The 26,248-nt window shown below is 42.5% G+C and overlaps 6 protein-coding genes across 12 annotated transcripts in view; 3 read left to right on the forward strand and 3 right to left on the reverse strand.

The window, feature by feature from the left end:
* The window catches only part of LOC108110041 (inhibitory POU protein), a 32,978-nt gene extending 32,463 nt beyond the window's left edge, over positions 1 to 515 (forward strand). For all 6 annotated transcript variants that reach the window (XM_017218900.2, XM_017218901.2, XM_017218902.2 and 3 more), the window contains 2 exons: positions 23 to 180; positions 238 to 515. In XM_017218900.2, the coding sequence (XP_017074389.1) occupies positions 23 to 180; positions 238 to 299 (220 nt within the window). In that variant the 3' untranslated portion in view covers positions 300 to 515. The remainder of the gene's footprint in view (positions 1 to 22; positions 181 to 237) is intronic.
* Positions 516 to 3,136: 2,621 nt separating this feature from the next.
* LOC108110039 (probable ATP-dependent RNA helicase DDX46) lies at positions 3,137 to 8,145 on the reverse strand. The gene is made up of 5 exons (XM_017218897.1): positions 7,920 to 8,145; positions 7,570 to 7,857; positions 5,791 to 7,012; positions 4,717 to 5,717; positions 3,137 to 4,647 (listed from the first exon to the last, which is right to left on the reverse strand). The coding sequence occupies exons 1-5, from the start codon at positions 7,934 to 7,936 to the stop codon at positions 3,513 to 3,515; spliced, it is 3,663 nt and encodes a 1,220-aa protein (XP_017074386.1). The 5' UTR covers positions 7,937 to 8,145; the 3' UTR covers positions 3,137 to 3,512.
* A 251-nt stretch (positions 8,146 to 8,396) lies between these two features.
* Positions 8,397 to 10,024, forward strand: LOC108110074 (p21-activated protein kinase-interacting protein 1-like). The gene is made up of 3 exons (XM_017218956.1): positions 8,397 to 9,248; positions 9,312 to 9,388; positions 9,441 to 10,024. Exons 1-3 carry the CDS (start codon positions 8,502 to 8,504, stop codon positions 9,949 to 9,951), a joined length of 1,335 nt encoding a protein of 444 aa, XP_017074445.1. The 5' UTR covers positions 8,397 to 8,501; the 3' UTR covers positions 9,952 to 10,024.
* A 68-nt stretch (positions 10,025 to 10,092) lies between these two features.
* On the reverse strand, positions 10,093 to 17,638 carry LOC108110073 (histone deacetylase 6). 2 transcript variants are annotated; one of them, XM_017218954.2, is made up of 9 exons: positions 16,826 to 17,638; positions 15,337 to 15,624; positions 15,143 to 15,273; positions 14,886 to 15,069; positions 13,893 to 14,164; positions 12,424 to 13,831; positions 11,724 to 12,356; positions 11,494 to 11,581; positions 10,093 to 10,865 (listed from the first exon to the last, which is right to left on the reverse strand). In XM_017218954.2, the coding sequence occupies exons 1-9, from the start codon at positions 16,826 to 16,828 to the stop codon at positions 10,489 to 10,491; spliced, it is 3,384 nt and encodes a 1,127-aa protein (XP_017074443.1). In that variant the 5' UTR covers positions 16,829 to 17,638; the 3' UTR covers positions 10,093 to 10,488. The 2 variants fall into 2 exon arrangements, with proteins under 2 accessions (XP_017074443.1, XP_017074444.1); XM_017218955.2 differs by lacking the exon at positions 11,494 to 11,581 and having other exon boundaries at positions 10,759 to 10,865; positions 11,763 to 12,356.
* A 170-nt stretch (positions 17,639 to 17,808) lies between these two features.
* Positions 17,809 to 20,340, forward strand: LOC108110097. The gene is made up of 2 exons (XM_017218992.1): positions 17,809 to 19,544; positions 19,612 to 20,340. Exons 1-2 carry the CDS (start codon positions 18,143 to 18,145, stop codon positions 20,085 to 20,087), a joined length of 1,878 nt encoding a protein of 625 aa, XP_017074481.1. The 5' UTR covers positions 17,809 to 18,142; the 3' UTR covers positions 20,088 to 20,340.
* Positions 20,200 to 22,821, reverse strand: LOC108110096 (dystrophin-1). The gene is made up of 6 exons (XM_017218991.2): positions 22,492 to 22,821; positions 22,209 to 22,425; positions 21,286 to 22,146; positions 21,107 to 21,224; positions 20,895 to 21,048; positions 20,200 to 20,835 (listed from the first exon to the last, which is right to left on the reverse strand). The coding sequence occupies exons 1-6, from the start codon at positions 22,718 to 22,720 to the stop codon at positions 20,474 to 20,476; spliced, it is 1,941 nt and encodes a 646-aa protein (XP_017074480.1). The 5' UTR covers positions 22,721 to 22,821; the 3' UTR covers positions 20,200 to 20,473.
* Between the last annotated feature and the right edge of the window lie 3,427 nt (positions 22,822 to 26,248).

A 26,248-nucleotide genomic window follows, 5' to 3' on the forward strand; every position in this document is an offset into this window, starting at 1 on the left:
CGAGTCTTTTTTCAAGAAAAAGGACTTCCATTGCGGCACCTGAAAAGCGTTCCCTGGAAGCCTACTTCGCCGTACAGCCGAGGCCATCCGGTGAGAAAATCGCAGCGATTGCCGAAAAGCTGGATTTGAAGAAAAACGTGGTGCGCGTCTGGTTCTGCAATCAACGTCAAAAACAAAAACGTATGAAATTTGCCGCTCAACAACACTGACAATCAAATAATACAGCCACACAATTAGGTATAGTTAGTAGTGTAACACCATCAATGACTGGCCACGGTTCAGCGGGATTTGGATACTGATAGTCGTTTATGACGGCAGCGGCGGCGGTTAACACGGCGGCAGCAGCGGAAGCGGCAGCGGCAGCGGCAACATTGGGAACAGCGGCGGCGGCAACATCGGCAGCCTGTCTGGGCGACTATTACCTTTAGTGATTCTGATTTTGGTTCTGTTTCTGATTTTGGGTTCAGCCATCTGATCCTCAAACAGATTCCTGATCCTAATCCTGATCCTGATCCTCAAAAAAAAAAAAAAAAAAAAAACAATACTATTAGTATTCTTCGCAACGGCAGCAGCACCACCACCACGAGCAACAACAACAACAACAACATCAACAACGACGACCACTTCTCTCTATATCTTTCACTCAGTAATCAACCAGCAGCGGCTCAATAAGAAAAACAAAGAAAAGTCAGCAATAATACTAATAAATAGCAGCATTAAACACAGAACTATAACATTTATATACCTTCTCCAGATATATACCCCGATTTCCCACTCCCCCTTAATCCCCCCACATTCAGAGAGAGAGAGACAGAGAGAAAGGAGAGCTAATCCCCACGAACAACCCAAGAAAAAAGTTAAGAAAACTTATTAAGTAAATGGATGAAAAGTCGAGCATTATCCGAACATCGATTGCAAAATAATAACGAAACGAGAATGCTAAATGAAAAACCAAGAAATACCAAGAATTTTTTTAGGAACGAATAATGAAACAATGGACCAACATATCAAATGCAATAATTTATTGAATTGTATAAGAAAAAAAGGTAAGGCTAAGCTGAGAATGGCTTACACTAAGCATACACTAAGAGAAATTGTTTAAATTAAATTGAAATTAAAAGCATGCTTTCAAGATTAAAATCACAAAAAAGTGTATCTCATTTTTTATTAATTTTTCAAAAATATTTTAATAATATTTTCATATTACATTACAAACAATTTTTCTCACTGTACATCTTTCCAATCTCGCCTGCATTTAAGCTTAAATAAATTGAGCAAACTAAGCCATTTATTCGCATTCATTTTATTTTTCTCCTTTAACTTTTTTGCAGAACAAAAACGAGCAAAAAAAGCGGAGAACAAATTGAAATGATAAATCAATTGAACACGGGCCTTCCCCCTCCAGAAAGTGAATCTCCCTCGAACTGCTACTGCCCGACAACAAGGATACACAGGATAACATACACACACACTACACAGATACACACACACACACACACAAAGACCAAAAGAATGCCAAGAAATTGCTTCAAGTGATCCGATAATAAGAATCTAAGCTTATAAATCTAAGGAAAAGGCAAAATGAATGTGGACGACGAGCTGGACTAAAAAAAAGAAAAACAAAAAACAAAACAAGGACAACAGCGGCAACGGAAATTGCAGCCACAGCAGCAACATGAGTTGCATGTTGCAACAGCAACATCAGCAGCACAAACAACCAATACACAGACAAAGAACCTAACCCCGCACACACTCATGCCCCCAAGAAAAAAAAAAAAAAAAATGAAAAATAAACCAAAAAGCGATATGCATTAGCCACTGTATATATAGTCTATATACATATATAGGGAACTTTGATTCGATTGTAAATACCGCAGCAATATATATGTAACACCCCCTTCCCCATCACAAACACACAGACACAGACACACACACACACACACATCAACTGTAGCCAAAGGAAACCAGAAACAAAAGAAGATTTTCAGCTAGCTTACAGTAGAGATCCCCAGCCAAAGCAAGTCCTTAATCCATAATCCTTAAGCCCCCCCAAAAATCCTTTGACCCCATCCATGATTCCTCCTGCCAAATGATAAAAAAAAAACACAAACCTAAGAACAACAGCTAAGCAAAGGCATAATTTAATTTTTTTTTGTCTAATTATAAGTAAACTAATGCAAAAAGGATATCATAAAAAACAAAAATGGAAACAAAAAACAAAAAAAATGTTAGCAGCAACTGGAGATATTGCAACGAATTTAAAATGTTGCCAAACTAAACTAAACTAATGCAGAAAGTAAAACCAAAAATCATATATAAAAAAAACAACAACAACTCTATGACAACTATGAATTACATATAAATATATATAGTATATATATAAAGAATTTTAAAAAAATTATATACTATACATAACAGTTTTTTTTTTTTTTTTTTTATTGTATAATTTAGCACATTTCATAGTTTTAACTAGAATTGTACATATAAAAGATGAAGAAATATAAAGATATTGGATAATATATATATATATATATCTATATATATATATATAGCGTGCGTGTGAGTGATTTTGAATGAGTAGCCATATAAAAAAAAAAAAATAAAAGAAAGAACCCCAAAAACCAAAGTCAAGCGCAAAATTCAATAATAATTTTAAACGAAAGCTAAATAAAAAAAAATTAACAAATAGTTTTGTATCAAATGAAAAGGAAAACCAAACATTTTGCCGACAAATTAGTGCATAAACAAGAACAAAATGTAAACCAATTTAAAAAACATAAACAATTTTTTTCATAAGAAAAACAAAAACGAAAAAAGGGAAAACAAAATGCGCATAATAATATTTATAAAAAATTATAATACATACCATTGATAACGGACATGCCCAAGCTCATAACTACATTTAAATTTAATTTTAGTAGTTTCTAGACACAAGAAATACTGTAGCATGAAAATCAATTGATTGCGGCGCTCGAGTGCTGGCGGAGATATATAAGTAAATAATAAAAATGCAGCAAGAAAGCAACAAAAAATATGAAAACCACTTTTGCAGTTCTTAATGGGTTAAATCTCTTTGGGTATTATTAGGTTTTTCTATGCCAAAAAGGATTTCCGACAATCAAAAACACACACATTATTTATCTTTTCATTAAGAGAAGTTTTAAGAAATATATTTATTTTCTTGATTTAAAATTACAAGGAAAGAGCTCTGCACAGATTTAAGAAATCCATTTGCTTTGGCAAATTAATAAAGAAAGTTTTGAAAATTTGTTAGTTTCTAATTGGATACATACAATCAAATATATTAACAAATGAATTTTACAAATTTTGCAAATAATAATTGAGTTTAAAATAATCTAAAATCATCTTCAATTTAAACACAATCCTTGTATCCAATTAATTTAATGGGGATAAATCCGCATGGGCGTTCAATGGATGCCACAAACAATTCCTTATATATATATCTGATCATATCTATATCTAAGCATTGCGAGAGGCTTGACAAGTTTAGTTTAGACCACCTTGTAGCGTCCCTTGTTAAATACGTGATGAGCGGAACTTAGCTTCAGCAGCTCCTCCTTGATCAGGCGTGTGATCTCACGCTTGGCCTTCTGCACGGCCAGTTCGCTGCAACTCTCGATGGCCAGGTACAGTTTCCTCTCGCCATCCGGTGGATTCTTGCCTTGCGGCACATACGTTCCACGCACTGTAAGACCAGCCTCCGAGTATTCAGAGATTTGGGCGAGTGCCTCCTTGGACGTGACTTTCCATCGCGCCTGTTGCGGGAAATCGTTAATCTCCAGTTCCTCCTCGTATTTGGTAAAGGAATTGGTTGTGCCACCCATTAGTGGGCCCAGACCCTCCTCATCCTCCTTGGGCTGGTAATTCAACTTGTTATTCAGCTTGGCGGCCATCTGTTCGGCCACCGTTCGTGCGGTCAGTAGAGGTGCAGCGGTGCCAGTGACATGCGGCCCCTTAAGAATAGGTTCCACGGTCACCACACTGCCCTTAGTATCCAGGTTCTTGGTACTGTTGATCTTGGACGCTAACCGTTTGGCCAACTCTAGTTTATCAGAGCTGAGAGCTCCTCCAGCACCTGCATTTTGAGCACCACCCGCCGCCGATGCCGATGCAGCTGCCATTGCCATATTGGCAGCAGCAGCTGCCGCTGCTTGAGCCGCTGCCGAGGCAAGGCCTGGATTTCCGGACGAAACAGCAGCAGCAGCTGCAGCCGCCGCAGCAGCCGCCGCTGCTGCCGTTGCCGCGGCCGAAGTATCTTTAACCGTTCGCTTGGCAGCAAAGATTTGCTCAATCTGCTGATCAATATCCTGTTCGATATCCTCCTCATCGTCGGAATCCGCCAATCCCAAGGCTGCCTTCTGCAGCTTTTTGCTCTCTTTAACGGCATTGAACTCCTGTTCGTCGAACTTGAAACCCTTGCCACTGAAACCGCCCCCCGTGTGCACTGTCTTGCCTTCAGCTTCCTGTGCAGTTTTGTACTCCGTCCAAAGGGTCTGCAGTTCAGCAGGAATCAGTGTCCCTGATAGGTCTAAAGCGCGGATAATGTCACCGGCATAGCGCGATTGTTCCGGTGTGATGAACGTAAAGGCGCTTCCCTTTTTGCCCGCCCTACCGGTTCGACCACATCTACCAAAGTACAGAAAAACAGAAACTCTTTAGAATAAATCCTACATAGACTGGAAATATAAACTTCACCTGTGCACATAGTCCTCGTAGTGATTGGGTACATCGTAGTTGACCACCAGTATGAGATCCTTAACGTCCAGGCCGCGCGCTGCCACCGATGTGGCAATCAACAGCCTCACCTTGCCTGACTTGAAGTCAATAATGGTGGAGTCGCGATCGAATTGATCGATGCCGCCGTGCAGGCTCATGCAGGGATACGAGGCTTTCATAAGGTCACGCAGCAAGATGTCGGCATTCTCCTGTTTGTCAACGAAAACGATAATGCTTCCGGCCTCCTGGTAAATACCCAGCAGTTCCAGCAACTTGAAGAACTTGGCATCGTCGTTAAGAATAACCACATTCTGTTCAACATCCTTGCACACAACCGATCGACCGCCAACGATCACCTCGATGGGCTTCTTGAGGATGCGGCGGGCCAGTGCCTCCATTTGTCTTGGAAACGTGGCGCTGAACATAACCGTCTGGCGATCCGGCCGTACATTGTCAATGATTCGCATTACCTGCGGCTCAAAGCCCATGTCGAACATCCGATCTGCCTCGTCCAAGACGACATAGGTGACACGTCGCAGGTTCGTTACACGTCCAGAGTTCGCCGCCAACATATCGATCATACGACCCGGCGTACATACAATTATCTCTGCGCCTCGCTTCAGTTCGGCAATTTGCTCGGAGATCCCTGTGCCACCATAAACACAAACTGGCCGCAGACCCAGCGATTTGCTAAACTTACGAATATCCTTGCCAATCTGCATGCAGAGTTCGCGCGTGGGCGCCATTATGATTGCAATCGCACCGTCGCCATCCTCCAGACTCGGCTGGTCCAGAATGTGCCTAAACATTGGTAAAATGAATGCCAACGTCTTGCCACTGCCAGTTTTAGCAATACCTATCAGATCCCGTCCGGACATGATGGCCGGTATGGCCTGGCACTGGATGGGCGTGGGCTTCTCAAAGCCCAGCCGCCGCAGCACGTCCATCTCTTTCTTGCTGACACCACACTGCGCCCAGGTCTGGAGAAGATTGCACAGATGAGATTATCATTTAAGCACTTAACTTCCCGTAAAATGTCTGATAGAAACTCACCTTGATGGGCTTCGGACATCCTTTGCCCTTAACCTGGACGCCTTCCAGCTCTGTTCGATACTTCTCCACATCACCGGTGGTCATGCGACTCAATTCCGGCACCTCGACGTAAAAATTTTTGCGGAAGGGCGCATAAGTCACAGAGGAATGATCAATCTTGGCCAGCTCCTTGCGGTGTTTCATCGCCAGGTTAACAGCCGTGTCACGTATATCTTCTAATTCGTCCTCACTGGAATACTCCAGGCTGTCCATATTTTGTTCGATCAGTTCGCCCTTCTTTATCGTCGTCGTCTTCTTTTTGGCCACTCCCGTGAGGATAACTACGCCCTGGGCTTTGGTAGGTGGATTGACAAAATTATTAACACGTCGCATCTCATTGTTAACCTCCTGCATGTAGGCATCCAGTGGATCTATGTCGTCGTCTGGTTCCGCTTCAGGTTCCGGCTTGTCTTCATCTGTGGGTTCTGGTTTTTCATCCACCTTTTGCTTTTCAGGCTCCTTCTTGACCTTCTCCTCCTTTTTGTCGACGGGCTCCTCAACGACCTCCATCTTAACGGGAGCTGGTTCGGGTTCCTTCTTAATCTCCTTCTTAACCTCCACAACTGGTTGCTCTTTCTTGATATCCGCCTCGGTTTTGTGGCCCAGACCAATGCCTAATTTGGCGCCAAATGACTTGCTGAAGGTGGGACGTTTTACAGGCGAGAACTTAGACTCTACCACGTCATCGTCGAAACGCTTACGTATACTATGGAACTTGGATGGCGGCGAGTCGGGTTCGGCGTCTTTCTTCCCAGAATCCGGTGGCGGTGTGGGAGTACTGTCGTCCTCTTCAGATTCATCTTCCAGGCTCCATTTCTTTGCGGATTTAACTACAGTCGGTGCCACGACAGGTGCTTTAGTATCTCGCTTCCGTTCTGCCCGCCATCTTTCGATACGTTCACGTCGCTTGATCATCTCCTGCTCCAGTCGACGTTGCTGCTCCTCCTTGTCAATCTCCTCTACTTCCTCCTCGGAAGAGCTGGTCGATGGCACGGGTATAACTAGTGGAGCTGGTGCAACGGTTCGTCTGCCATCCGATTCCCGTTCTCTCTGACGATCCCTCTCACGATCCTTTTCACGTTCACGTTCTTTGTCCTTCTCACGCTCTCGATCTTTTTCCCGCTGCCGATCACGATCCCTTTCACGATCCCTCTCCTTGTCCAGGCGTCTATAATATGGTGAGCTGGTGGAGTGATGAATCCAGAAGGTGTTAGTTTAGGATGAAATTGGTTTCCATAAAATATAACTGTTCTTTCCTATTCCAACATATGTAGAACTGTTACCTTTTCTACTAATAACACACTCACTCCTAATGATAAATCCTAACCTACTAACCTACCTACTAAAGTATTAATATAATACTAAAAAACTAGAACTATTAAATATTCTTAACCAAGAATAACCTTCACTCTGAACTTAGTCATAATATAGCTTACAGCTTTATAATTTAAGGCAGTTTTACACAAATATGTGAATATATAAATAAATTATCAACTGAGTGACAAATTCACATCTAATGAGTTTTTGTTAAGAGGATTAATTTTGTTAAAATTAAAATATAATTGTGAGCATAATGAGGCAAATAATTAAATAAAATTTAAGGATGGTTAATCGTAATATAACAAATAAAATATAATAGTTACCTATCTGATGTGAGAATACTCAAGACATTTATATATTTAATGCTGTAACTGGCGCTTTTTCTAATAACTTATTTTCAAATAAATTTGCTTGACTTACTTGTCTTTCTCGTAGTCCTTTGATCTGGAACGCTTCCTGCGCTTGTCGTCGCGTCTACCACGGTCGCTGGACATGTCCTTGCCGCGCTTCCGGTCATCCCGTAGATTACGCGAACCACCACCACCACCTCCTCCTCCGCCGCCGCCACCACCATTCCTGGACTTAACCATGTCATAGTCACGATTGCGGCTGTCATGCCGGTTGTCCCGTTCCCGGTCTCTGTCCCTATCCCGATCTCGATCACGATCCCTCTCACGATCACGCTCTCTTTCCCTGTCCCGATCGCGTCTGAAAGGTAATTTAATGGTTAATTATCAGTGATTATTAAACAAAATCAAAAATACACTCACCCGGAACTTTTTGACATGGCGGTCTTTAGAGATTTTTGGACGCCGGCTAAGCGCAACCCCGCCTTCAATTCACTGGCGGTGCTGGTGCAGTTAAGACCGCCTTTAGCTATCCAAGCACTTTAAACAACACAATTTAATTGTTTTTATTGAGAGTTAAAATAATTTTCACTCGCAAGTTGCACAAAAAAAACATTTGTAATGGTTAGAGATGTTCTGCCAATTTATATTTTTCGATACTATTAATCGATATACGAACCTATACTATCGCACCGCATAGCGTATATGTTGTTGTCCATGCTTAGATGGCTTGTGTATTGGGTAACCGTAGGCATAAAAAATCGATATGCAATGTTTTAAAATATCGATATCGATGGTCGCAATGACATCGTTTATGTGGTTGATGCCCCCGCTAGTATAGATGGTGTACTCGGTAAATTTGTTATGAATAAATATTGCCAGATCAACAGTGATGAGAATTGGCGTTGCCACTCCGTTGACACACGTGTTGAGCGGATAAACAAATTCTTTAACTGTCGAAATCTTCGCAACCGAAGCATCCGAATATTGTATAAAAAATCAGCCATGCCGCCGGACATCGAGATCATAGTTGGCACCTACGAGGAGTATTTGCTGGGCTACCAGCTAACTGCAACGCCGGACGACGACAAACTGCAGCTGAAACAGACTTTTGCCGACAGGTCTCATGCAGGATCTATTAAATCAGTGGCTGTCCAAGGACCCTGGGTGGCCAGTGGCGGCAGCGATGACCGTATCTTTGTCTACGACATGCGAACACGGAAACAGTCACAGATCTTGCTTTCACACGCGGGTACAGTGAATACACTCCAATTCTCGCCAGATCTGACGCACTTGCTCTCTGGCAGTGCCGATGGCCATATGATTGCCACACGTGTGGGCAGCTGGACAACGGAGGGAGACTGGAAGAAGCCTCATGGCGGACAGGCCGTAACACATATCAGTTGTCACCCAAGCAGTAAATTGGCGTTATCTTTGGGCGGCGATCAGGTGCTGAACACCTGGAATCTGGTCAAGGGTCGTGTGGCCTACAAGACCAATCTGAAGAGTAAAACGACGCTCGGTAGCCAACCTGATTGCTTGTCTTGGTCCACACAGGGCGATCACTTCACGCTGAGCGGTCCGTTGTGCGTGGAAATATGGGACATCAAGAACGCCCATGTGGTGCGGCGCTCCAAGACGCCAGCAAAACCTATTTGCGTAGCCTGGCTGGATGGGAATGAGTGCCTTTTTGGCTTGGAGAACGGAAGCATTGCATGGATTTCCCTTAAGGACGACGAGGAGGAAGCTCCAGTAAGTTTAGCATTTGTTGTTTCTTTTCCATGTTACTCATGTGGTTTTCTTTTACTTTTGCAGCCAACCATCATTCCTGCACATGAGGCAAGGGTCAAGTCAATAGCATATCTAAACGAATCACTGGCAACAGTCTCTAGGTGAGATTTCTTAGGCGATCCCTAAGTCATAACTAATTGTTCTCCTTTTTAGCTCCGGCGAAATCAAAGTCTGGAATGTCGACCTCGAAAAGCGTGAGCTGGCTGAGATTGCCAGCACCAACATGGACTGTCGACCCACTGGCTTGGGCCTGCTGGATCTCAGCCAATTTGGCAATGCTCGTCCGGTGTTGGAGCAACGCATTAAAGTGGAGAAGAAACCAAAAGCCAAAGCTGAGGCTGGGCAATCTGCCAAGCCTGTGGCACAACGGGGATTCGTGACCATTGAGTACGACCAGGATGAAAAGCAGGAGGTTGAAGAGGAGGCAGTAACTACACCCAAGTCCAAGCAGAAGAAGAAACAGGTGAAGAAGGCGCCACAGGAACAGTTACCTGAGGAATCCTCTGAAGATAGTAATTCCTCGGAGGAGGAAAGCGAGGACTTTTCCGATAGTGACAGTGACGGCTCCAGTGATGGCGGCCACCCTAAGAAGAGGCCAACCAAACGGAAACAGCCATCCACTCCCGTCTCCAAACGAAAAGGCAAACAGCAGAAAAGAAAATAAAGCTAATGTTTAAATTTTACTCTGTTGATAAAGTTGAGTTAATCTAGAAATATAAAAAGTCGTACAAAATTTAGTTCCAATTTTTAAATCAAAACGGACTTCATATTTAGCAAAAGTTTAACCGGATTGTAGCCTAAAATATCATCGAAAAAAACACTCGAAGTCTTTATTAGATCATTAGTTGATAACATTAACAATTTTAATTTGTATAAATCTGCGAGAGCCGAGTGCCAGGATTAGGATCACCAGTAGATGATTGCCGGGCAGCTCCCTTATTAACAATAATTTCATGTTTTTTATGATTTTGTTTTCTATTTATAGATATAAAAGACAAATGGGATGCGGGATGTAGGTTACAGTTTTTTGAGGATCTGGGCTGGAGCCTTAGTGGGCCAGGAAGTAGTGCAATAGATTAAGGTAAATGCGTTCCAGTAGCGGCCATAGATGCTCGGCCAGGAACTGAATCAGGTGTCTGAGCGGCGGGCAGAGCGTGCACAAGTAGTCCGTAAGGGCGTCCAGCACGCGTATGGCCAAGGGTCAGTTGTTTCGCTCCAGCTGAAAACAGATGCTACTTCCGGCGTTGTCATCCTCATCTTGACCATTGGGCCCCAATGCATAGCAGCCATCCTCGCGCTTCGAACAAGCATGTGTCCAGGCCATTGGCTCCTTAAACTTGTCCATATGCAGCGGATTGAGATACGCATACAGGCGCGGATGGTCGACGTACGAGGAGCAAACATAACACCACACGGACAGATCAGCCATGCTCATCACAAGTGGATGCCCCATCTCCAACGAATGCTGTTCCATATGCTGGTTCATATAGCGACCGCAGCCCACAATCCTGCAGCACAGACACACCCAGTTCTCACCCGTTGATCCGCAAATACTGCACGCCGCTCCACTGTTTATTGCTGTGGGGGAATTATATTATTAGTTTTAGATTTAGTTTAACTTTTAAGTCACTTTCGAAGCATGCAATGTAAAATAAAATGTAGTTTGTACTAAAAAAGTAAATAAATATATAACATTAAATAAACAACAAGCAACGTCTTTCAATGTTAGATTCTTATTTTCAAATAAATATCAAGGAAACGGAACATCCTAGATCCTTTCCATCAGCGACATAAATGCAGTTCAAAAATATCTTTTAAAAAAGCACAGAAAGAGGAAGCAATTCTAAAAAGTAAAAATACGCAGCAAATCAGCCAACAAGCAAGGTGCACACTAAGCCTTAAAAAATAATAAATAATTTAGAAACAAAACCAATTACCAATTTCAGACACAGAAAGCAAACATAACATAAACAAGTTTCAGAAAAACTGAAGTCAAGTGGTCTTAAATTTGATCAGAAATAGCTTTTTTCATATTTTATAAATTATTAATTTTCCAAGAGCTTCCTAAAAACAATTCCTAAATTAATATTTCAAATTCCAACTTCTAATTAAATATAATTCTTTTTCTAAAATATAAAAAAGCGCTACAATTTTGATCATAAAAGAAACCACTGTTGTAATCGTCACCGGATTTGAATTGGCTTACATTGCGGCGCCTCCTCCGGTCGCAAAAGAGTCAAGTGCGGGCACGTCTTGAGCGGATACACAGCAAACATCTCATTCTGCTCAAGGGCCTGATCCGCAATTCAAAATTTTGATCAAGATCGAATCAGAAAGAGAGGAAGATGACATGAAAAAAGGTGAGATAGAAACACGGACGAATGGAACCGATTAGTGAATCCTGATGATGGGTTAAACACAATGCTAAACTCGTACCTCCTTGTTCTCCGCCAAATACTCGGTGAGCGTTTTTACCTTGACTTTTGGCTTGCTGCCGCTAGGCCGCTCATCGCCGCAATCGGGCCGATCGCCGTCGTTTCCTCCAGCCGCCCCCGGTGCATCGTCATTTGAAATATTCAACTGTCGCAAGGAAGCGGTAAGAAAATCCTCGTTGTTATTCTCCCCCACAATGGGTTCGCTTGGCAATCGCCGGCCAACAAACTCCAGGCATCGCCAGTGGTTGCGTTGAATTTCCAGGCACGATTGCAAAGATTCCACACAGCTTTGATAGGCCACCGTTGGTGGTTTCTGTAGGGCTGTGGCTCCCAACTGAGGCGTCGGCACTGGATCACCCAGCAACGTCTTGGTGCACATTGTCATTGCATACGATATGGAGTTTACATTATAGCCACCCTCCAGGCAGACGACAATCTTACCGCCGGCTAGTGCCGATAGCCAGTGTGTAAACATGCCGTAGCCCTCGGGTGTTACTTTGCAGCCACCCAGTGGATCTCCAATGGCTGCATCAAATCCGGCTGATACCAAGACCAGCTGGGGATTGAACTCGTAGGCAATGGGCATGATCAACTGCTGGAAGGCCAGAGCATACTCCAGATCGCCCATTCCTTTCTGCAGGCAAGGAAATTATATCATGAGATCATTAAGGAAGTATTTCTGCAATATAAGAAAAACCAACCTTATTCCAGGGAATATTCACATTGAAGCCCCTGCCGGCTCCCTTGCCCACCACATCGAAATTGCCGTCTGGTCCCTTAGGGAAGAATGTGCCATGCTCATAGCGATGCAAACTGATGTACAAAACCTTGGGATTTGATTCAAAGATGTGCTGCGTCCCATTACCATGATGAACATCCCAATCGACGATTAGGACTCGCTCCAAATCGAAATCCCGAATTGCATATTGAGCTGCGATGGCCACATTGTTGAATATGCAGAATCCGTGCGGTTGATCCTGCTCAGCATGGTGACCCGGCGGACGGACATTGCAAATGCCACTGCGGGATTCTCCACGCAGAACACTTTCCACCGCCTGCAGCACGGAACCCGCTGCCAAGGTGGCACAATCGAATGTGCGCGGATGTAGGTACACAGAATTGTAGCCAGTCGCCACCTGATGTAAATCCTCTGGATCTCGGCCCAGTAATCGACGAACTGAATTCACATGTGCGCGAGTATGGGCCAAGCATACTTCATCCGTGGTGGCCGCTCTGGCGGACAGTTGCTTCATCCTCGGCAGCAAGGCGTACTCGTCGTGCATCTTATGGATATGTTGAATTCGCAACGGCTGCTCCGGATGTCCTGGATCGTTAAGATTGCAGTGCAGCAGCATCTGAGCATCATAGGCATAGCAAACCCTGACCGGTGGCGTCGATAGCTTGGTTTCCATACGCAGCGAGTGCAGACGGATCGTGTTTGTGGCCACCTTTTCCGGTGGCAGTGGAATGGCCGTATCTCTTGTTGGGTAACGATCTACTGGCGGTGGTCCACCAATCCAAATACGCAGCACTTTATGCAGATCTTGTTCCTTCTCCTGGTCCTGTAACTCAACAGCATCGTAAGTTTTCTGGAGATGCAGACACCGCCAATAAGGCCGATGCACAGCAATGCAGCTGAGCAGGGCTTGGGTGAGTTCAGCACGTGGTAGAGGCAGTTTTTCCACCAGCTTGGGACAGGGATCACCGAGAAGGGAGCGTAGAGTCAGAGCTGCACCTTCGGCCAGGGAATCCAAACAGTAGCCACCCTCCAGAACGACAGCCACCCGTGAATCGGCCAGTCGCAACAGAGGATTCAACAAATGCGGATAGCAGGCCGGTGTTACCTCCATTTCGCCCTCTGGACATCCCAAGGCTGCATCATAGCCAGCCGATACGATAATCAATTCCGGCTGAAACTCAAGGGCCACCGGCAATAGTAATTGCTGGAAAATGGCCAAATAATCGCCGTTCGTCATCCCTGTGGCATTTAGGGGCACATTGAAGTTATATCCCGTGCCCTTTTCCGATCCAATAGCATTGTAATCTGACTCATGAAGATGTGGCCAGAAGGTGCCGTGCTCGAATCGATGGATGGAGAAGTAAACCACCCTGAAATCAGAATTTCTATTAGAAACATACGAACATTTTATGAATTTAAAGAAGAACTTACCTGGGATCATTATAGAAGAACCTCTGCGTTCCCTGGCCATGATGGACATCGTAGTCAATGATCAGGATGCGCTGTAGCTTGTGGACATCGAGGGCATGCTGGGCGGCCAATGCCACGTTGTTAAAGAAACAATAACCATTGAACTCGGCCTTCATGGCATGATGACCCGGTGGTCGGATAATGGCCATGCCATTCTGTGCCTTACCAGCGATTAGTTGGTCCACCAATTCGATGGTGGAGCCGGTGGCCAGCAAGGAAAGCTCGAAAGTGGACTATGGAGGGAGAGGCGAAGGAGGTTATCAGTAAGCTACATAACACAGAGCTAATAAATCTTATCTAAGAATAAATACTATAGGGTAAGGCTTCGTTATCTGAATTTACAGTGCGTTTCAAAGCATTGAGATTGCCAAAAAGATTGATTTAGTAGGGGAGTAAGTTAGACCTCTAATAAAATATTAAATCTTTAACCATTTTTTGGAATTAACCAGATGAGACGTACTGTTAAAGTAAATAAATTGGGATGGGAAATAAGATGGCAGAAATCTGCAACATAAATATTCATAGAAACAAGTTTATAATAGAAATGTTAATTTAAAAATTTCTTTGAGCTTCTTTTCTCGTAATTAGAATACATAAGAATAATATTTGCTCTAATGAATAGGGAATAAATGAATGGTAATTAAGCTATTTTAAATAAACACTACAACTTATTTCACCTAAAATTATGCATTTTGCAGTTAGCAGCTAGTCTCTCATCCAATTACATTTATAAACCGCACCGTTCCTAAGCCGCTGTCTATGCAGTGAACCGCATCTAATCTAATCTGATTTAATTTGCATTTATCAAGCTAATAAACTAAAAACATCACAAGCTTTGCAAGCAATCAAGCGTAAATACAATAAAATGAAGGCAGACTAAGTCCAAGGAATTTGGATGCATTGTTCTATGGGTTCCAGAAATCATATAGATCCCACTAAGTACCGATTGCTCACCGGATGAATGTAAATTGAATCGTAGCGGGAGCTTAGCTCCTCCATACGCTCGTCATCGCGAATCCCGGAGGTCTGCTTCAGGCGTTCGAAGTGTTCCTCAGAATGCAGTCGCAGAATCTCATCCTTGGTGGCCGATCTCGATGGCAGCTCCAGGCAGCGTTCTGCCAGATTTAGCTCGCGGCAGCTAGAAAATACAAATTACAAATTTTACAAAGTTAGTAGTAGTTTTGAATTTTGCTTAGGAAAACTGAACTCACCGCTCCAGGACCCGAGTAAATCGCTCTGGGCACTCGTAGTGCTCCTTGTCCCACAGACAGCAGTGCTGGCTCATGGATTCATCGTAGATCAGAGCAGTGGGTTTCCGTACCAGGCCCTTGCAATTGACAGCCTATGTTGGATGGTAATTAAACGAATTAGTCTCGTAAGTAAGGCTACTAAGTGGAATACTTACATTCTGAAAGATATCCGTGACGGACTCCTGCATGACGTTACTCTGGTTCTTGAGCATATTCCGTGCTCGACGTTTCACCTCCAAGAGTGCTGCATTCGGTTTGATCGTCTTTCGCTGATCGGAGGCATTCATACCGCTGCTGATACCGCCGCTGCCGGTGCCGGCAGAGCTACCGCCGATTACTCCCGCCGCCGTCGCCGCCGTTGTTCCCGCTTTAGATTTACTGGCCATTGCCCGCGTTTGCATCTTCGCCTGCTGCGCGCTCCGTCGCGTGACGATGGGCGGGCTCTGGAAAAATAGACGTGAATTTAGTTACCAAACCAAAGTGATGGGATGATGAATATGCCCAGTTGGTATCCAGTATCTCTAATTTAGATACCAATTGCTGGGGGGATTTATGCACTGATAGATCTTGGCTATTCCCAGCTACGTTTTTGAATACCCACTCAGGTGAGACAGGTACATGCAGGTAGAAGCTTGGTAATAAGTTTCTCGGTTTTTTTACATAATTTAACTCATATCTATATATATATATATATATATATATATATATATATATTTATATATATATATATATATATATATATATATATAAATTGTGAAAATGAATGTAGAGGTATATAAAACAAATGTAAGTACAAATAATTTTAAAGTCAAGGAACATTTCGATCGAAGATTACTAGTGACATACTTTTGTCGTTCTTGATTACAGCCCTTTAATCTTGGTACAGTATCTACAAAGAATTATTTCTGAGTTTGGAGTTTTCTATAAAACTAATTCTATGAAAATGTATTTTTAAAAAATAAACCAGTCAGAAATATGTTTATTGTTAGACTATTCGACTGATTGAATTTATTATTTAATTAATTATAATCAACTTGGATAAAGAGTTAACTCTATTAACACCCTAAGAGCTTTAGACTAACTTTAAGTTCAAATAAATTGCCAATTATGGAATTTGCATTGTATTCTAAAAATACAAAAAAATATCTCATATAATGCTTTGCAGATTTTAACTTTTTTATAACATATTGAGAGTTTGGCCTTTAAAGTTTTCACTGTAGTACATAATTTGATAACAATAGAGATAAGTTTATGTAAATATGTACTTGACAAAGTAAGTTTAAGTTGAAGAAAATTTGTGACCTTAAAAAGGGTAAAAAGAAGTGGAATTTGTCACTAATCTTTATGAAAACATGTTTTAGGTGGGTTTACGGTATTCTCAAAACTTTAACTATTAAATATCACCTCGAAGGACGCCGAAGGTGGATTTTATGCAGTGGATTCTAGTAAAGGAGTTATGACTGCGCTTCCAGTGGGAAGCTGCCAACTGTTAACCACGAAGTTTGGACTGAAACTGCGGCCATGGAGCTCGAAACCTGGCCAAAAGCTACAAGGCTTTGTGTGTGGGTGTTGTTGCCACTGCCGCTTTTGGCCAAAACAACTCGAAAAAGGCGGCAATAATCCATCGTCGTCGTTGGTACTCACCATGTTGTGGGAAAACGTGAATTTGCGGATTTTGATGTGGATGTAGAAGTCGAAGCGGCGTCCGAATTAGAAACGAATCCAAGTCAATGCCAAATCCGAATATCCGGCGTTGGAAGTGGAAGGAAGCGGAGGAATTGGAAGCGCGGCGGAACGGGACGGACTGATTCACAGCTGCTTATTGATGTTGTTGTTGCGCGTTCGTTCGTCTAGTATATATTATAAACAGTTCCTTTCTAAATATATGTTTCCCTACTCCTTTCCGGCTCCTTTACTGCCGTTATTTATCGATTTCGTGTAACACACTTTTCTCTTATAAATTAGGCTTCTTCTTTTTTTGTGTGTGCTATAAATTATGCCTAGTCTATTTCTATCTCGCTTTCGCAATCCCTACTGTTTTTGTGTGTGTTTGCGCTTCAGTTGCTCTGCATTTGTGTTGTTGTTATTTTTTATATTTGTATTTTTGTTTTGTTTGTTGATTAAAATACTTAACACACTTAATACTTAAAACACTGAACAACAAAATTGCGATTTAGCAGGCAGTTTTCTTTTGATTTTCAAAACGTTGCAGTTGCATTCGTGATTTTTGAGCAGACCGAGATGCAGCAACAACAGTAACAGATACATAGGCACGGCACAGCTTACACACACAGATGCAATAAGAACCTGAACTAGAAATCTTGCACACACTCTTGGGGCGTCGGAATGGGAGGCGGTGTAGCACTGCGGGGGGCGTTAAGGCGGAGCGAAAGAGAGAGAGTCTGTTGGGAATCGATGACGCGCGGGCGGAGCGGACTGCAATGTTTGTGTGCCGTCTTCTTCTTACCGCTTACAAGCGATCAGCTGCTTACCGATAGGCACAACTTGTTGAATAATCGGGAACTATCGGTTGCATCGATAGTTACTTAGTTTTGAAAAGAATCGTTTTTATGAATGAAATTCTCAAAAAATCATGAATTACTTTAGTGTAAACTTTGACTTAATATTTTTACCATGGAATTAAAAGCTTACAAAAGTTTTTGTTGTATTAATAAAGCTACCGAATATTATACAATGATCATATGAACCAATATTGTATAAGCATGTAATACATGTTATAAAAACATACGAATATTTTTAATTTATGAAATATGGTGTATTTTGTAAGGATTAAAATATGGATATTTAAAAATAGGTTATGTACATAAAATTGAAATCAATATGCTTATCTCTTTAATTCGGAATACCGTTTACTATGCCGATAGCCTGCCCCACGAGCCGGTGCCAGCACTACCCGCCATAATTATAATAATAATTTGAAATCGCCTTGTGGTTTTCGCAATGTTTGAGAATATTCCGTATGTTCAAGAAAATGTCCCGGAGTTGCTGTTGCAGCCGTCGCGGCTGGCCTACTGCGTCAATCTCCATGTGGGAGGTCCTCGGGATCATTTCGAGCACACTTTGTTGCTGTCAAGGAATCTAAAGTTCTACGAATACCGACGCAAGGATCTGGTGCACTATATCGATTTGCAGAACACGCGACTGCAGAAGGTCGCCAGTCAAATAGAGGCCTACGATGGGCCCATAAGTCCCTACCTTGATACAGAGGACTCTGAAACGCTTGAGGAACCAAAGGAGATGCGCATAACATTCGGTAGGTATGTGTGGCAGCGGGAAGGCATCTATCTGCTGATCCTCTGCTGGAAACAGCTCGTCGTTCTACGTAGACCTAAGGACCACGGTGCCAACTTTGAGCTGGTGGCACAGCACGAGGATGTGCTCCATTTCGATATGATCGAGGGTCCCATTCCCTACCAGGCCGTCGTGGAGCTGGAATTCGGTGATGGCACGCGACAGTGTCATGACTTCCAAGAGACGCCGCTGGATGAAGAACCCAGCACGTCCAAAATTGAATGTTTGGCCTTAGAAGATTTTGAGGGCCTACTACAAGAGGTGAACAACGCCCAGGCGGAACTGTCCAGCCAGAAAATGAAGACACAGAAGGACTTAGACGCTCTCCTGGACCTCCAGGTCTTCGGCACTCCCGGCCAGCGTTCTTTGCTTCTCGAGGAGAAGGTGCCGCTCCAGCGTCTTGGTGGTTTATGGACTCGAATCTGCGATGATTATTTAGTCTGTGGCGTCCTATTAGTTAACGCAACTGGCAGCCATCGAATGAGCATTGTCAAAGAGCTTTATCCGCTGGTTCTTTTGGAGCCACATAATAACTTTGGCATGGAACACAGCCTATACGAGCTGCCTCTGCAGCCGAATGGCCAACCGCCCGAGGATTACGACCAGCTGGCGCAATTTTGGGCCTGTCAGGATCAGCACAGTAGGGGACTGGATTGGAGACCAGTAGGCAAGGCGCGGCAGCTTCCGCCCGAATGTTCTGCCGTGATGGTGGTGCGTTTGCGTGTCGTCGATCTCCTCCAAGCCGATGAACTTCATCTGATTGCTGTGTATGAGATTGCCGAATCTGTGGATAACCAAGCGTCCTCCAGGCAGTTACACCTGGCTACCTTGGATGTCAAGAAACTGCTAGAAAAACCAGAGTTATTGGCTCCTACTTTTTCACCAGGAACGCTGCATCAGGATTTTCTGACCGTGATTATGACGCAAACGGCACGGTGCTCTCTAAAAGTGAAGTTCCAGACGGCTGAGGATTGTACATCATTCGAAGAACTGCTGGTCTCCAAGCTGCAGTTTGAGTCAATGGAAGCCCAGGAGGAAAAAGACGATCTTAGTAAGTGGTTATAATAAATAACTCTCTTTCATTATATGTCATTCTGGTAACACCTGATATTTTACAGATTCTGATCCCGATCCCGATATGTTAGAATATACTTCTCCCAACACAATATTTCAGTCTTCTGAGTCATCCGCCGATCCTGTCCAGCGCATCTTTTATAACCGCCAGTCGATGTCACAGTGGTGTGGTGCTCTGATTCTTCGCGATGATCCTAGAAAGCATTGGCATGTGTATGCCCGAACGGAAGATCGATTGCGCCTGCTACTTCATCGTCTGAAGCAGGATCTACTCGTGTTGAACTGTAATGTTACTGAATTGGAGGAATATGAGTTCAGCCACTCGCTCGACGATTTGACCCTTGAATTAGAAGCTAGCCTGAACGAGGAGCTGAAAGTCTGGAAGGAGCTGCAGCAGGAGGCAACTAGTCAGGAGCAGCGCCGGGAGCAATGGACACGTCTTCACCAACACCAATACACCAGCGATGTGCTTGCCTGTAAGTTAAATTTCCTAGATACTGAAGAATCAGATACAAAATAAGGAATAAATTCCACGTTTCCAATTTTTAAATTGACCGCTAACGAATTTTTGTAAAAAATTTGATGCATTTTGAGCAGTATATTGCGATTTGAAATTCTATAAAAAATGCATCTTACGTATAATCATCTTTTTATATAAACACTTAAAATATTGCATTGTTGTTAAAAATGTACATCTAAAACTTAAAGCATTTATGCATGATTTAAAGCCGTTTTAAAAAATCGGAAAATTAAAGAATCCGATTCATAATCAACTCTGAAGTGTATTATATATATACATGAAATATGATCTCATTATGTCAGAATTATCTTAAACATTTACAGCTTAGAGCTAAGTGGACTTGGTCTGGGTGGAATCGATATAAGGGCGATGTAGCATCCTGATCCTCACGTGCTTATGCGTCGCTGCTGCTCCTCGCTCTTAATGATGCTGTCTAGAACGTTCTCTAGATTTTGTGTAGCCGCCGACAGTTCGGCATTGTCGCTATAAGAATCCTCGACGATCTCTTTAACCTTGTGCAACAACAGTTTGAAGTTCACCATTTCGGTGTCACGCCCTTCACCTCCGTTCGCAGGCTGCTGTTCCAGCAGGGCACCCAGTGGCATTGGCAGAGGTAGAGGCGCTGGCAGGGATCCAGGACCTGGCTGTACACTCGAACGACGCTGATCGAACCATAAACTGATATCGTTGAGAGAATAATCCGATTTGTTGGCCTCCAAATAGCTGCGATTTAGGTCAGCGCCATTAACTAGAACATACTAGTGTTAAGAGACTCTTTATTGGTAGTGTTATAGGTTATCATCTTACTGGAGTGTGTGAGGTTGGCTCCCACGGGTGCATACATGTCGAAAATTTGCCTCTGGGGCGTGCTGGAGCTAAGGAATGTTGAACTGACCAAAGGAGCAGCTAAAGGAGCCACTTGAACAGCTGGCTGAGGTGGTGAAGCTGTCACAGATGAGTGCTTAAAATAGGTGGAAGAAATTAACACGGATTTATAGTTTAAATTATATCAATCTTACCGAAAGTTGCCGCATATCCTCAATGATCTGCAGTAGAAAACTTTGATGGGCGCTGAGAAACTGCGAGATTTCCGATGTAGATGCTGTTGCCACTGTTTGGAGCTGGGTTTCCAGTTTTCTAGAATAGAAGGAAACCTTTGGGGTAAGTAAGGTAGTTTATTTAAATTTTAAAAACTTACGCATTCTGCAGCAACAAGCGATCGATAATGGACTGTAGCCTATTGGATGCCTTGCTGGCTAGCCCCGTCAAGGAGCACAGTTCCTGCTGTTGCTGGAGGATCACAGTGCGGTCCTTGTCTTTTTCCTGGCACTGACTAAGCACACTGCGCGTCTCCGCAGGAATAGGCGTAACTGCAGTTTGACCCAAGGCATGACCACTTTCCTGGGCATTGCAGAAGCCGCGACGCTCCTCCTCCTGCGTCTTCCTGGGGATCACCAGCCAACCACACAACTTGGCCAGATGGCGAGTCCAACGTAATGGTGGCTGATCTTCTACGAACACCTCGCACATCCGATGCCCCGGCTCGTGGCGGCCACCTGCAAAACCCACCGCAAAGCAGGGCAGGCACAGTGATACATCCCGGCACACCTGACAACGGAAACGTATGCCCACAATATGCTCTTTGCGACAGCCGGCACAGGAATTGCTGTGTATTAAGTGCTCTGTGTCCTCGATGCGTTTCACCAATGCCAAGAGATTGCCATAGATTAGGAACCTTGTCTGCACACCTGCTCCTGTCCAGAGTTTGTGGAACTGTGGTTCAGCAAGTCCACCAACGCCGTGTGGACAGCGAGCAAAGCTCTGCTCCATTGCCAGGGGCAGATTGTGGGCGCCATAGGCTTTGGCCTCGCCTAAATAGCTTAGCAACTTACTTAACGTGGCCAGGAGCTGTTCGAAGGCATATCTGGAGATGATCTGAGTCTTGGGATCCGCCAGCAGGCCGAAAAAATCGCCAACCAAATGGTCACTGCTATACAGCTTGCAGAGCAGAATAAATGTGATCTTGATCTCAAGCAGGGATATGGAATGTCTGCGTTGCCTGGAAAATACCAATTCGATAGATAGAATTTCGATAAAAGCAATTTAATAATAGAAACCTACGGATCGTAAACATTCCAGAAGAAGTTGGCCAGTAGAGCAGTGACTCTGTCCAGTTGATAGTCCGCATTCTTGTTAAAGTGGCCCAGCTTTTCGGATGCAAAGTACACATCGTGTAGCAGGGAGGTCAATTGAAATGGAGGAACCATCAGCTCCAGGCCGCCACTCAAGTTATGCCGATCCAAAATAGCTAAAACCAACTTGTAGGGGATTTTTCCGGCTGCAATTTAGAGGTTAATCCTTAAGAGGTTTTCTTTTCAAAGATCATAATTTATACAAAACCCACTGTGAAATATCTTTTGCAGGGCCACAAATTTACTGGCACATCGGTAGACCGTGTACTTGTAATCCCCGTAATCCGTTTGCAGATCATCCATAATGGTGGAAAGGTCTTTGTCCACCTGTTGCTTTTGTCCTTGGCCCCTTTGGGATCCCTTTTCACGTGCAATGGACGCCACCGCTTCTGCGCTGTTTCGCATATTTGTGAGCTGCACTGGCACCGACAATCCAAGCATCTCAGAATATCTTTAATTTTTTATATCTTCCACGATTTTAAATTTTTTTTGAGTCTCTTTTATGATCGCGTCGTTTCTCGTGACGTCTTCCTCTTCCGTTAGCGCAAAAGTCAAATTTATGTGAAGCGAGGTGGCAACGCCCTGATTTTATCGATATCAAATTTGAAAACCGTTAATCATTTGGATTTCATTTGAAAACGGCTAGCATTACTTTGTTTAAATAGGGAAAAACTTATCTTTATATTCAAAAGATTTCTTTTTTAGATGTAAATAATTTCAATTTCAGAAACAAATACGAAACCTCGATTTTGCCACCTAAATTACAGTATTTTTGATTTTTTGGCCATTAAATCGGCACTGACAATAAACATCAGAACAATAATAGTAAAAGCAAGTATAAGGGTTTAAAGTTTCGGTAGTTACAGACAGAAAACTGAAGTTGCTTGCTGCGGTTTCTGCTCGCCTGGTAGCTGAAATCCCAAAAAGACAAATTTTACTGAGCGAAATTTATTATTCTGACCAAAATTTCAACGACTTTTGGCTAGCTGATGGTTTAAAAATACCAGGGGAACAGAATCTATTAGTAGGTGGAAATCGTCAAGTTTATGAGCTCCAGTTTGGGATGGCCACGTGAGCACTGTTTTTCGACACGATCGAATAAATTACATGGGAGCTTAGTATTATTTCGTAATTATCGTGCTAAACTCGTGAGACTACACAAAAAACAACGTAATTGCTCATCTCTTGTTTATGTTTTGGGCTCCAGACTAACGGTTTCCATCCAGACATGAGTGACACCTAGGGATGGCCATGTGAGCAGTGGTATTCGACACTATCGAATGAAATACATAGGATTTAATTGTTTTTTCATGCCCTTCGTGCTAAACTCGTGAGACGACTCAGAAAACAACGTGGTTGCTCATCTCTTGTTTATGTTTTGGCCTCCAAGGGCAACCATCTTGAAAAGGCAGCCATCTTGAAATAAAAACACAGGCTCCCAGAAAATAGTTGCTTGCTACATTTTCTGTTTGCCTGGTATCTGAACTCCCAATATGACCAATTTTACTGAGAAAAAATGATTTTTCGATCAAAGTTTCAACGAATTTTGGCTAGCGGATGCCTTTAAAATACCAGGCGAACAGAATCGAGTAGCAGGTGGAAATCGTCAAGTTTATGAGCTCCAATTTGGGATGGCCACGTGAGCACTGTTTTTCGACACGATCGAATAAATTGCATGGGACTTTAATATAATTTCGTGATTATCGTGCTAAACTCGTGAGACGACACAAAAAACAACGTGGTTGCTCATCTCTTGTTTATGTTTTGGTCTGCAATGGCAACCATCTTGAAAAGGCGGCGAATATATGAGCTCCACTTAGGGATGGCCATGTGAGTAGTGGTTTTCGGCACGATCGAATAAATTACATGGGACTTTAATATTATTTCGTGATTGTCGTGCCAAACTCGTGATACGATATGGTAAACAACGATGGGCAACCATCTCTATTTTGATGTTTTGGTAGCAAAGCAACGGTTGTTTCCAATAAAAATTATGGCTGCCAGTGGCAGCCATCTTGAAAAAGTTAAATCTCGTAGAAAACAGAAGCTGCTTGCTGCGGTTTCTGTTCGCCTGGTATCTGAACTCCCAAAATTGCCAATTTGATGAGGGAAAATGACTTTTTAGCGACCAATTTGGACGATTTAGTGAAAAAATACCAGGAGATCATTATCGTCAGAAGGTGGACAGGTGGCAGCTGAAAATAAAAGAAGCAGCTTGCTACGGTTTCTGTTCGCCTGGTATTTGAAATCAAAAATGTACCAATTGGACGCCGAAAAAGCATTTTGTTGATCAAATTATTATTAACCAGTTTTGATTAATTTTATGATTTTAAATACCAGGCGAACAGAAACGAGTAGCAGGTGGAAATCGACTTGTTGATTAACTTTACTAACTGTAAACTTCCAGTAAGCTGAATTCCTATTGGTCAGCCAATCAGAACGCTCGATCACAAAAACTTCTGAAGCCCAGCAGAAGCTTGCTATCGATTATGTTCGCCTGGTATCAGCGGCATAAGCTTTGCGCCGATAAATTCCCTTTTCAAATACGACAGCGCCTAAAGATAGGCAATGGAAAACAAAAACATTTGTGTAAATTTTACATGTAAAAAAAACAGTTTTTTGCCGCTTTTATTAATATTCTTTAAAGTATTTACGAAATTTTAGTCAGCCGAAGGGCTAAGCAGAAGCTGTTCTATTTTCTACAGCTTAGTTTTTAAATCGAAAAACGAGTGATAGGGGTGGTTAGTGTTGGTCGTTAGCAGCACGAAACAGTCGTTCTTTTGGCTGTGCGTCTTGTTTTGGCCAAGCTAGATCTAAAAAACCGCAACAAATATTGCATTTTGATTTTTTAGCCATGAAATCAGCACTCGCAGCAAAAGAGCAGTACACTAATGTAAAAAGTGGGTATGAGGGCTTAAACTGTTGGTTGTAAGCTGCATAAAACCGTCTTGTTTTAGCGGTGCGTCTTGTCTGAACAAAGTTAGGGCTAAGGAATTGCAACAAGCCAGACTCTTTGCTGTCGAAAGACGTAGCAATATTTTAAAGCTAAAAAATAAAAATAAAAATATATAAAAAATGAGTTTATTTAAATATATATTTATAAAACAATTTTTGTCTCAGGGTGTTTTACGAGTGTTTTATGATCTTGGTTTTCGGTTGTTTTTTCCGTTTTTCTTTTTAATCAAATACAAAAGTTGTTGTTGTGTTTAATGAAATTTGTCCCATATAGAATTTTCCCTGTCCATCCCAACGAACATATAAAAAATCGCAGAGGAGAACCCAAAAAAATAATGCTTGGTTTTCAATTTTAAAATTAAATATATGTTGTATGTATATTTGCATCATTCCATTACAATTACATTAACTTACGCTATTTTTTTTTTTTTTTTTTTTTTTCATATATTTTGTTTTTGTTTTAAAATAGTGGGTTTTACTTATCATTTCGTTTCTTGTTTTTGTCTTGCTTATATCAATATTGTAATATGCCAAGTTTATATGTGAGTGGGGGGGAGGCGGGGCGAAGAAGGGTTCGTAATTAGTTTATTTAACTTTTGATGCCTTTTAAAAGCATTGTCCCGCTCTCGTACGCGAATCCACGACATACGTTCAGATATATATATTTATATATATATATATATATAAATGTTTGTGGTTTTTAATTACTAATTATCATATGTGTTTGGGTTGCTATTTATAATTATAAAGATCGATCTTTATATGCAATGCGCATTTTGCAATTTATGCTAAGAGGGGGGCGTGAGGCGAAATTTGCATCGATTTTGAGTGATTAAAAATACGGCTACATACACAATCATAAATCATAATCATGATAGGGACAAAGGTAAAAGGTGTTCTTAACTCTCCTTCTATTTGTTATCCAATTTCAATCCACTTCTTTGTTCAGCAGTTTATTTTTAATCGAATAAAATCGTTAGAACGCATATTGATTAATTATAATATATATTTCTA

Source organism: Drosophila eugracilis, unplaced genomic scaffold (assembly GCF_018153835.1).
Source record: "Drosophila eugracilis isolate 14026-0451.02 unplaced genomic scaffold, ASM1815383v1 contig_1858, whole genome shotgun sequence".
Taxonomy (NCBI): domain Eukaryota; kingdom Metazoa; phylum Arthropoda; class Insecta; order Diptera; family Drosophilidae; genus Drosophila; species Drosophila eugracilis.